A 12,866-nucleotide genomic window follows, 5' to 3' on the forward strand; every position below is an offset into this window, starting at 1 on the left:
CATCATTGACTTGCTTCTTAGCCTGTGTCCCTTTCCATAGTTCCTTGCTGAATATTTGTTCTCACTGCTAGTCATCCACAGAAAACTAACGCAAAGCAGAATGGTTCAAGAAAGGGAGGTGATTGGCATGTCCTCTGGTTGAAGTCCCAACCCTTCATCTTGTAGCTTAGCTCGCTGGGGGCAAAATATAACTTTCCTTCCTTCTCTAGGTATTAACATAGCTCTAAATTGGCCTTTGTTAATTGTTAATTGGCCTTTGAAGCAAAGAATCTGCTTGCCATTCACAGCCACTAGAGTATGCCCCCCACTCACAGTTGGCTAGAACGGCTACTGGCAAACTGAACACAATTCGGTGCTGGTCAGAGTAGAAGTCGGGTCCCACTTGCCCCTGCTCTCCGTACACCCAGTCATTGAGCATTTCAGTGACAGCTCACTTCAAAGCCTGGAACTCCAGTTAGTAGGGGGATACACTCAGTATGTCAGCCAATAAACATGTACTAAGAATCTCTTATGTGTGTGTCAAGCACGGGGCCAAGCTCTGTGGAAGAAAGGCAAAAGTTAGTCCTTTTCTCAAACTCATAGTCTAACAGGGAAGGAAGCACATAAAACAGCTACGTAGAAACAAGTTATATACAGAACCAACTGGAAATAACAAACAGAGCGAAAGCATTAGAATGAAGGGGAAATTAGGAGGCAGAATTTTAGCTGACACTTGAAGAGAGTCAGAAGGAAGCAGAGAATTTGAATCAAGGAGAGCAGAAGTTGAAAATGGTTGGAATCAGGAGATGGCGTGTCATGTTTGAGGAACAGGAAAGAGGCCAGTGTCAAAAGATTGCAAAATATACATGGGCTGGCAAGTGCAAGTATTTTGCTTGCATCACTTTCTTAGTACAGGATGACACCCAAGCTCTTTACACACTATTATCTATGTGCATGATGAAAGACTTACTTAGGTCTGCTTAAGCTTATACTGGCATATGAGAAAGGCAATTGATCAAATCATCAAAAGCCTGTTCAAAGGGCAGTTAAGTGGCTCAGTGGATAGAGAACCAGGCCTAGAGACAGGAAGTCCTGGGTTCAAGTCTGGCTTCAGACACTTCCTAGCTGTGTGACCCTGGGCAAGTCACTTAACCCTCATAGCCTAGCCCTTACCACTCTTCTGCCTTGGAACCAATTTACAGTATTGATTTCAAGAGAGAAGGAAAGGGTTTTGTTTTGTATTGATTTTAAAAAACCAAACATGTTCATGTCTGTTTTTCCACTGGTTTCCAAAGGACTTTGGATATCTTAAGACAACTTTAAATTTCTTGCTCTTTTTTTTTTTTGGTATTTCTCCAGTCAGTTATGGGCCAGGAAGGTCATTTGGTGGTTTAGCAGCATAGTCCCCCCTCCTTTAAAAAGTATTTTTCCATTTAATATTTGAGTAAATCATAAAAGTATAATAGTTTCTTAATGCTACCCTCAAACTTTTAAAAATTCTTAAGGAAAACATTCATTTTTTTATGACATTATATCTCTGTCTAATAGCTTTTCAAAACTGAGAATAATCCTTAAAAAGGTTTCACTTAGTGGTAGCTAAATAGTTCAGTGAATAGAGAGCCAACCTATAGCTGGGAGGTCCTGGGTTCAAATTTGACCCCATACTTCTTAGCTGTGTGACCTTGGACAAGCCACTTAGCCCTAAATGCCTCACCCTTACCACACATCTGCCTTAATACCAATACTTATTTTCAGATTTAAAAAATTAATAGGTTTCATTGCTACCTGAAACTTTCAAAATTTAACATTTCCAAAAAAGGAATGATTCTGCACTCTTATAAACACACACACACAAGAAATGACAAAAAGCTAATAAACTGATTTGAAAATGTTTTTATATTGTTGTAAAATTCTTTCTCCACTATAAGTTAATTATTAAATAATACAAGGCAGTCACAAAATGGCTTTCTGTGCCTTCTCTGGCATCTTCTGAAATATCCCTGCATTATGTACGCATGACCAAGATTAGTTCCTTAATGTTAGTTTTATAACCAGAAGCTGTTTTATTACCTCTGTTACTTCTGAGCTCTTTTCATTCTTCCAGTAATGGAGAATTCCCAAAGTCAGATTTCAAGGGATTCCTTCTAAGACTAAGGAGCCAGAAGTTTCATGATGTTCATTATCATCCCTTGCTTCTTTTCTCCTTTAACCTCTCCATAGGTTGTGTGGGTAGCCGAAACACGCATGTATTAGGTACCAGCTTCTCCTGCCAGCATCTTGAACAGATTAGAATTAGTTCTAAATCATGGTTAGAATAGTAGCTAAGATTAATGGCAGTGAAGATCCAAAATGATCTTCAGAGTGCAGAATATTGCTGAAATTTATTCAGGTGGGACAGCCGGGTAGCTCACTGGATTGAGAGCCAAACCTAGAGACAGGAGGTCCTGGATTCAAATCTGATCTCAGACACTTCCTAGCTGGGTGATCCTGGGAAAGTCAATTAAGCTCGGTTGCCTAATCCTTTACTATTCTTCTGTTTTAGAACCAATATATAGTATTGATTCTAAGATAGAAGGTTTTTTTTGAAAAAAAGAAATTTATTCAGGATACTTTTAAGGAAGATTTTAATCAGTAGACACTTAGTAATCATAAATGATACAATTATCAAGGAACATTAATAAGAAAAACATTTTAATGATTTTGCATGAAACTAAAATTTATTATTTATAATTTACCATTAAAATATAAACATAGTGGGGCAGTGTGGTCACTCAGTGGATAGAAAGCCAGGCCTAGAGCTGGGAGGTCCTGGGTTAAAATCTGGCCTCAGACACTACCTAGCTGTGTGACCCTGGGAAAGTCACTTAACCCCCAATGTGTAATCCCTTACTACCTCTTCTGTCTTGGAACAGATACTTAGTATCAGTTCTAAGAAGGAAGGCAAGGGTTAAAAAAAAATAAATACATGTTAATATCAATGGAGTAACAACAAAATAAAATCATATTTCATTCCCTCTGAAACTTTAAAAAATTTTGTGTATTCTCCTGGTTTTACTTGCTTTAAAAATATTTTACATAATTATAGTCATTGTAGCTATTGTTTTCATGGCTGTTTTCTCAGTCAAAATAATTTGTCTTACCATATTTTTTGCATTCAAATTTGTTATTTGCTATAATACAAGAATATCCCATTACATTAATTTGCTATAATTCGTTTGTCCATTTCCTAATCATTGTACAGATTTTTTGTTTACAGGTTTTGACTATTATAAATAGCTGCTAGAATATTTTTGTACAAGTAGTTCTTTCCCCCCATCTCAGTAAAGTCAAAGGCCCCAGGGAAAGGAAAGGAATAAGCATTTATGTAGCTCCCACTATGTGCTAGGCACTGTTAAGCTCTTTTCATAAATACCATCTTTTTTGATCCTCACAACACCTCTGAAAAGTAAGTGCTATTATTCTAATTTTATGGTTGAGGAAATTGAGGTGACTTGCCCAGAGTCACACAACTAGTAAATGTCTGAAGCTAGATATGAACTCAAGTCTTTGTCACTATAGGAAAAGCACTCTATCCACTGTGTCACCAGCTACCTTGCAATAATCCTTAGCAATAATAATAATAATAGTAATAACAATAATTTACAACATGCTTTAAGGTTTACAAAGTACCTTACAAATATTGCCTTATTTTGTCCTTACAACAATCCTGGGAGATGGGTATTATTATTATTCCCATTTTACAGATGAGGAACTGAGGCAAGCAGAGATTAAATGATTTGCCCAGGACTACACAGTTAACAAATGTCTAAGACTATATTTGAACTCAATTCTTCTTGACTCCAGGTCTAATAATCTCTATTAGTGAGACCATGTGGTATGAACATTTTTTAAAGTTCCTATTGTATAACACCAAATTGTTTTTCAGAAAAATTATTGCAATCCATAGCTCATTAAGCAGCACAATAAACTTTCTCTTTCTTCGTAGATCTATCAAAATGCATTTGATTACTCTTTCCTATCTTGGTCAAGTCAAAAGTTACATGGTGACACCTAGACTTGTCTAATTTTCCATTCCTCTGTTTATAAGAAAAATTGTACTTTTTTTCCAGATGATCATTGAACTATCTGTTCATTTCCTTTGACAAGTTACCTATTGTACTAGGGAACAAGTCTCACTAATAAATAGTTATCAATTTCTTATAAAATTTGGATGTCATGTTTTAAAAAAATATTTATAGCAAAGAATCTTATTATACAGGCATGTGTGCACACACACATACACACACAGTTTATTCTGGCTATATTGCTTCTTGTTGTGTAAAACCTTTTTTATTTTTACATCATAAATCTATCTCTTGGGCAACTATTACTATATTTAATTGTTGTTTGTTATTTACAAAAAGGAATACAACCTTTCTTATAAATGTTCTAATTTCAACCTTAACATGTACACATAATGACTTTCCAGTTCCTTTATTTAATATTATTCATTTTATTTACAAAAAATTCTACCTGCATTCTCCCACATATAATCTTCCCCTTGAGATAGGAGCATTTTCCAAATATTGCCATCCCTCCACACTCTACTCTCTTTGCTTTGGTTCTTTTTCTCTCGTAATTATTATGCATAGCATTAATTTATTCCTTTTTTCCTCCAACTTCATTTCTCCTCCCCAGTCTCCCATGCTCATTTGTTTCGTTCAGTAAAAATGGCTATTGTTTTGTTATTTTCTTCTGATCACTACATTTCTATAGACCAACTAGTTAGTCATAAGTTCTTATCTTGATAGAGCTTCTCAGTCTGTGGTCTTGGTGGTTTTGTCTATTTAAAACTGTAAAACTGTTCAAGTTAATATAAATTCTTAAATAACCACCTTTTGTCTTGAAAAAGCATTCATAGCTTTACCAGTTAAGTACTATAACCTTTAACTTTTTAATATATCATTGAAAATTCTTTTCTCATTTCTTATTTATGTGGGGAAATCTTATGCAATTAGACTTATAGCTTTTGTTCTTGGATTACTATAAAAGTCACATCCTTGGCACTACAGACTTGAAACTTGAAAATTATTTGTCTGGATGATTTGAATTTGGGGTTCGTTTGTTGTCATTTTGTGAAAATCTGCAATCTCACCCTCTTTCTCAATATTTTTAGAAAATTTTCCAACATCATTTTCTGAAACAGCAAAGTTAGTTTCTTCTCCTCTTCATAGTTTTTGAGAAGTGTGACAATTCTTAAATTTTCTACACTTGTTTTGTTACTTAGAATCTGTCCCTTTTCCCTAGGTTGATCCCAATTCTTTTTCTAAATGTACAGTTTTATGAGATCATATTTTCTTCTTCTTTATTGTCTCTCTCATTTTGTTTTCTATGGAAATAAATCTGTTCTTCATTGAATCTATTGTTTTGCTTATAATTATTATGGACAATGGATAGCTCTATTCCAGTGGTTAGAGAGAGAGAGAGAGGCAGATATGAGGAAGGTTCCACATAAAAGCAGAAATAGTATTTTATACAAGAACCAACAGGAAGGCTAATTTGGCTGGACTACAGAGCATGAAAGCTATAAAGGATATTAAGGCTAGAAACAAAGTTTAGAGACAGATCGTGAAGGACTTTAAATTCCAGACAGAAATTGTTATGACACTGACACTAAGACAGACACAATACTCAACTCAATAGGAATGACTTCTTTGGTTCTTCTTTTTAGAGGTGAAACAATTTCCCCCACTCATAATGGCTCAAGAAGGGGACACAATCAATATGACCTGTTTAGTCAGTGGAAAATTACGTGGGCTCTACTTGAGGCGACTTACTGTCATGGAAATGAACGTGATATATTCCTCAGAAAATGAATTCATCACAGCACCAAATTACAAGAATCGTACCAGCACCTCTGGGTTCTTAAACAATCTGATGATCACAATAATCAATGTACAACTGAATGACACTGATGTCTATATCTGCCAAGCAATAATGATTCATGAAAACATCCAGGGAACTGGCACCATGGTAGTGGTAACAGGTACCCAAGTCTGCTCATACTTCAGAGAAATGAATACCTTTCCCCAAGTCTTTGCTTATGCTGTGTTTGCCTTAATTCCATTCTTCCTTTCAAGATTCAACTCTAGACCCATTCCTTTCATGAAGAACTATACTAGTCCTTAGAAATCCTCTTAAAGTTCTTCCTAGGGGGCAGCTAGGTAGCTCTAAGCCAGGCTTAGAGACAGGTCCTGGGTTGAAATCTGACTTCAGACACTTCCTAGCTGTGTGATCCTGGTCAAGTCACTTCACTTTGTTGGCCTCAGTTTCTTAATTTTTAAAATGATTCTGGCTTTGGACACAATCAGTTTAAGTTACAAGGATACCCCAGGAAGTTAGTGAAAATTTGGTACTGTAGCTCAGGGGGAAAATCTATAGTTGGAAATTGTCCATTCTCCTGGAGGAAAAAAAATTGAAGTCATAAAAGTGTATGAGATAACAAAGGAAAAATCATAGAGGAATAAGAGACTGAAGATAGAGCTTTGATGGAAGCCCACAATTAGAAGGTAAGAATTACAAATAGAACTAATAAAGAAAGAATAGTCAAAAGGAGAGTAACCACAAATGTACAATATCATGACAGCAAAGAAGAGAAATTGATGTGGATAAGTGTTATGGAGACCTGAAGAAGACTGAGGACTCTGGGAGACACAAAGATGAATAAGACATTGTCCTTTACCTCAAGAAGCTTAAAATTTTTAACAATATAAAGCAGTGATACTACAAAGTAGAATGTAGCAAGAAAAGCCACATGAGTAGTATGGAGGTTTTTGGGGTTCAAGGGAAGGAGAACCTACTCCCAGATGAAAAACAGATGACTTAAAACCAGACCCTATACAGACAAGGAGCTCCCAAATGGAAGTGATCAGGTTCTAAGAGGTGTTTAACTATCAATAAGGAGTAAAATAAGTTAAGGAACAGTAGGGAGTAATAGATTGGGCAAGTTCTAGTGCCGTCAAAAATCCTTCATGGTAGAGCCTGGCCTAAGTTCATCTCCATTTATTTTCCCTAGGATGGACGTAGGGTTCCAGTATCACACAATGTCAGAACTAAGAGGCACCTTAGAAATTCTCTTTTCCAACACTGACTTTACAGATGAGGAAATTAAAGGTTCAGAGACATTAAGCAACATATAATCAATCGCACAGTTAATAAGTATCAGAATTGGGATTTGAACTCCAGACATGCACAATGTATTTTCTACTATTTAGGGAAATGGAGACTTTTCCAAGTTAAGTGATTCTTAACACACAGTTAGGGACCCAAAGGTATCAGCCCTTTCTTTTTCAGTACTCCCCAGATAGCTGTAGTGCCCACCTAAGTTTGTCAGAGTCCTGCAATTCACTCTTTACTGTTCTCTCTTCCCAGAAAAAAAATGGAAACAAGAGGTTGGGAACCCAAAGAATCTACAGGTATGGGTAGGCTTGATTGTGCTATTTTTCACCATTGGACTGGCCCTGGGACCACTGTATATGATGATGAAGAAACTGGTAAGTTAACCAGACCCATTTCCTGTCTTGTGCTTTTTTATTTGGCTCTTTCCCCACCCAAAAGGCTGAGTTTCTCCCAAAAGCACAGAAAAAAGAAAAGATAATATGAGTTTTTTTTAATGATTGGAAATCCCAAATACCTTCATGTTTTCTTTTGTTGGGCTCCTCGGAGTGGGGGCCCCTGACTGCAACGTCTCTGGAACACTTAGGCCAGAAGCAATATCAGTTGGGAAGAGCAGGTCATGTAGTCGGGAAGGAAGGAGTAGAGTTTAGGAATCATTGGTAGAATAGCCATAAACCCTGAAACACAGAAGATAGTTATAGACAGGACAAACAATTAAGAGGATGTAGATTTCCAAAGATTCACTGTCAGTGATATTCTGGAAATATTCATGGGCTGCATAGGGTCTTGCTTGCATAACTGGAGAGAGAGCCAGGAAATTCATTCCACGTGAGGGTCTTAGCTTCTTTCTCTAACTTTGTCAGAGACCTTAAACCCCTCAACTAAAATCCCTAAAAATTCCCAATAGGAGAATCTCACTAAAAACCAGGTGACACAGGAGAAAATAGGGAGTTAAATAGTACTTTCCAGAGTATAGACAAATCTCAAGCTCAGCTCTGACATAACTATAATGCCAGTCACTGCCAGATCCCATGTCTCTTGTGTGTGTATATATACACATATGTACATATAAAGAGTATGTATAGACATGCATAGTATATGTGTGTATTGTGTATATGCATATGTATGGATAGTGTGTATATATAGTATATATGTGTATACATACTGGGTCCGGGTCTAGGTCTGCCCATGATATAGGTTCTGCAGGCGTGAACATGTGTCAAAAATTGAGAGATTAGAGATCTTTGGGAGACCAGGTGCCTCAGAGAATTGAGAGCCAGGCTTAGAGACAGAAGATCCTGGGTTCAAATCTGGTCTCAGAGACTTCCTAGCTGTGTGATCCTGGACAAGTCACTTAACCCCCATTGGCTAGCTCTTACCACCCATCTGCCTTGGAACCAATATATAGTATTGATTCCAAGGTGGAAGATGAGGGTTTTAAAAGAGAGAGAGAGAGAGAGAGAGAGAGAGAGAGAGAGAGAGAGAGAGAGAGAGAGAGAGAGAGAGAGAGAGAGAGAGAGAGAGAGAGAGATTAGAGATCTTGTCCTCACTCAACTCCTTCCTAGTGGTTCATCCTTGGGCAGATCCTATGCCCACACAATGGACTTAATCAATACTTACATTTCTGTAGCACTTTGAAGTGTGCAAAGCATTTTCCATACATGTGTATCTCAGTGTTGGGAATTTCGTCTTAGCAGTTATGTGGAGGATAGACTGGAGAAGGAAGAGGAAGGATACAGGAAGACAATTAAGCTATTGCAAAAAGCCAAGTAAAAGGTGACAAGAACCTAAATTAGAGCTGATATGTAGCAATATACAAAGATGTTGGGGGATATGGGAGTAGAAAGGACATAATGACAAAAAATTAGATATGAGAGCAAAAAATATAGAATTCCAAATCTTGGTGACTAGAGGAATGATGGGCAGGGGGGAGGGGGAGGTTGCCTGCTAAGTGACTGAGTAGATAGTGTATTAGAGCCAGGCTTAGAAAAAGGAGGTCCTACATTCAAGTCTGGCCTTAGACACTTCTTAGCTGTGTGACCCTGGGTATGTCATTTAACTCCCCATTGCCTAGCCTTAACTGCTCTTCTGCCTTGGAACCAATACACAATATTGATTCTAAGAGGGAAGGGGAGGGTTAAAAAAAAAGAATAGTGGTATCTTCTACAGAATTAAGAAAGTTAGAAGGAAGAAGGGGTTTCCAGAGCAAGATGAGAAATTTGTTTTTGGACATGTTGAGTGTGTCATGCCTATAAGACATCTTTTACAGTGCTAATTCTATGATCCCAGATGTGTCAGAAATAGGATTTGAACCTGGAATCGGGTCTCCTCACTACCTCTCTTTAGAAATACAAGATGTTATTGTGGAATGAAAAAACAGCAACAATAAAAACAGATCTCTACTAGTTAGTGTTTTATTTCTGCGAAAACGTCTGATCTAGTCTTGAAGAGAATGCTTAGCCTACAGAGGGAGAACTGAAGCACTCAAATTGAACTAGAAATAGGAAAACAGAAAAAAACTGCTTTTGTTTTCCAGAGAAAGAAGTTCCATTTAAGAAGGATTCAGAATCCCTCAAGTAGCATATATGAAGACATGTCCCATACCCTTCGTCGCAACACTATGTGCCCAGACAATCAGTACGAATGACCAGCCTCAAAACGAAGATCAAGCAAGGTACCCCTACAGAAAGAACATTTTCCCTCACCCATTCTGTAACTTCTTTCTGCTGTAGAACAAGGAACTGTCTTCCATCAGAAAAGAGCCATCACAAATCATCCAAAGATAAAGGAGATGAAGTTGTTTAATGGATGATGAATTTCACAGAATTAGAAAATGGAAGCAATCTAGTCCAGTATATACCAATGTACTCCCATTCCATTTTACAGACTTGCCGGAGATCATACACATAGAAATGACTAGAGCTGAGCTTTGAACCCAGGGCATACATTCCTAATCTAACATTCTTTCAACTTTGCTTCTGGAAATTTAGGCAGCTTTGCCATAAGTCAAAAGAATCTAATCCAGTGGGGTATACCTGGTGAGTGTTCAGCAAATATTAACTGGATGAATTACCCTCATTGGAACTTTCTTTTTTATTGTATTTGATTTCAGATAATCTTTATTCCTCCTTGAAGACTTGACTGATACAGACATTTTTCACTTTATAAAAATGATGTATGTGCTTGATCACATGGGTCGATGGAGATATGATTCAGGATATAGAATCTAAACAATCCCCCTAGTGCAAATATCAATATGGACATAGGTCTTGATCAGTGACACATGTAAAACTCAGTGTAATTGTGCGCCAGATATGGGGAGGGGGTTGGGAGAGGGGAGGGAAATAACATGAATCTTGTAACCATGGGAAAATATTCTAAAATCAATTAATTAAATAAAATTTTCAAAAAAACTAAATAAAATAAAAATGATGTATGACAACAAAGTTAAACATAAGATAAATTTCTCTTAAGTGGATTCACTTTTAATAATTTTGTTATATAATTGTAACAGATCAGAATACACTAGATGGAAGAAGTCCCCACATGAAGTTAGGACTATGTGGGTGTAGAGGGAGACTAGATGAGATTAGTTCTATAAGCAGCAGTGCCAGAAAGCAAACTACTCCAAGTCTACATACCTCACCACTTAAAGACTCATTTCCTTGAGAAGTTTTTCTCCAGTTTTATAAGCAGTCTAGTACGTATGATTATGCTCAAATTGACCAAAAATCATGAAAATATTCTCTTTAATCATTTGCCCCCACCCCAATCTGAAGTGGGGAAAAATCTCTTCTCACTTTATGTTTTCACCCTCTCTCAGTTCCTAACCATTCACTTACTGACTTGGACATGAATCAAAATTAATTACCATCTATTTTAATAGCATAAAAACACACCAACAGGAAATTAAAACAGTGTAAAGGGACTTTTAGTTAAGAAATCCAGGTCACGTGGGAGGCCCAATCTCCCACTTGTATTCTAGTAAATAGCTAAAAAAGAGCATCAAATTAAATAATGGACAAAAATACAAAGAGAAATTTCAGTAAACCTCTTTTTCCAATCCAGCACAGCCAGAAGTTTCAGTTACTAGACAAGGAGATTCACAAGAGCTAGGTAAACAAACTGGACAGAGTATATTGAAAAGGGAAGCTTAAAGTGGTGCCCTAATTGGAAGCACACTAGGAAGAGTAGAGGCCACCCAACATTCTGATAATGAAAAACCCAAGGAAAAGAGGGGGAAAATAGTAGGACCCTACTTAGGGAATCTCAGACAGACACTTGCTAGTTGTGTGACCCTAACTCCCATTGCTCTGAGCCATACTGCTCTTCTGCCTTGGAACCAAGACATAGTACTGATTCTAAGACTGAAGGTAAAGGTTTTAAAAAATGACACCATTAAACTGTGAACTATTTTTACTGCAGGAATCAGAAACTTTTTATCTCAGTTTCCACTAGATAGAGTGATGTTGAAACAACTAAAATTCTATTAATAACTAAACAAAGAAATATGTGCTACCACATCCTCTTTGCCTTCAGTAACTCTGCAGAAATGGACAACCTAGGGCTCTGTTTTTTTTTTAACCTTTACCTTCTTATGGGGTAACTTGCCCAGGATCATGCAACTAGAAAGTATTTGAGGTTGGATTAAAATATAAGACCTCCTGCCTCCTGGTCTGGCAGTCTGTCCAGAGCCACCTAGCTGTTCCTCAGCCTAATACTCTTAAACACTGAGGAGCTGTCTCTTCAGGAAGAGAGGAGAATTTTGTTATTACCTAAAATAGGTCATTGGAATAGGAATCGTACTTGTTATTTCACTGTTACTGTATCTTCCAGGTAAAAAAATTCTGTCTGCACAAAAGATTGAGATCTCCATGGTTATTAAAACTTAAAATGGCATTAGACTTTGGGAACAACCTGTATATAACAGCTATCATGTTTATAGTGCTTTAAGGTATGCACTGCCCAGTGCCATTATTACTATTAAAAGTACAGAAGTAGCTATAGCTATGACTATATATGCATATATATATATATATATATACATAATTAGCCCAATTTTATGGATGAGGAAACTGAGGTTCAAAGAGGCTAAATAACTTGCTTGGTTAAACAACTTATAAATATTTTGGTTAAGATTAATTTCTTCAGGGGAGCTCAGTGGCTCAGTTGATAGAAAGCCAGGCCTGGAAAAGGGAGATCCTGGATTCAACAGTCAGTTAAGCATCAGAATCAACGTCCAAAGTTTCTCATGACTTCACAGAGACTGGTACATATCTACTTTTCCTCCATATGGTTGTAAAGAACTATAAGAGATTAGTATTATAAATAAACAAACAAATAGATGAATGAATGAATGCATAAATAAGTGAATGAAAGAATGACTAAATAAATAAATAAATAAAGGGGCAGCAAGGTGGCTCAGTGGATAGACAATCAGACCTAGAGACACAAAGTCCTTGGTTTAAATCTGGCACTTCCTAACTGGGTGACCCTGGGCAAGTTGCTTAACTCCCATTGCCTAGCCCTTGCTCTTACCACTCTTCTGCCTTAGAACCAATAAAAAATGATTTATTCTAAGATGGAAGGTAATTTTAAATAAACAGAACCCAAAAAAAACTTCAATTAAAAAAAAAGAGAGCAATTAATGTAGTCCACAGATTAGTTTGGAAGGCTTGCATCCATAGACTGATATGTGGCAAGCACCTACCATTCATATTTAACACCTACAG

General features: G+C 37.0%; 1 protein-coding gene across 1 annotated transcript; it reads left to right on the forward strand.

The window, feature by feature from the left end:
- Positions 1–5,091: 5,091 nt before the first annotated feature.
- Positions 5,092–12,100, forward strand: CD7 (CD7 molecule). The gene is made up of 3 exons (XM_007482800.3): positions 5,092–6,004; positions 7,390–7,511; positions 9,671–12,100. Exons 1-3 carry the CDS (start codon positions 5,716–5,718, stop codon positions 9,779–9,781), a joined length of 522 nt encoding a protein of 173 aa, XP_007482862.2. The 5' UTR covers positions 5,092–5,715; the 3' UTR covers positions 9,782–12,100.
- Positions 12,101–12,866: the final 766 nt, after the last annotated feature.

Source organism: Monodelphis domestica, chromosome 2, assembly GCF_027887165.1.
Source record: "Monodelphis domestica isolate mMonDom1 chromosome 2, mMonDom1.pri, whole genome shotgun sequence".
Taxonomy (NCBI): domain Eukaryota; kingdom Metazoa; phylum Chordata; class Mammalia; order Didelphimorphia; family Didelphidae; genus Monodelphis; species Monodelphis domestica.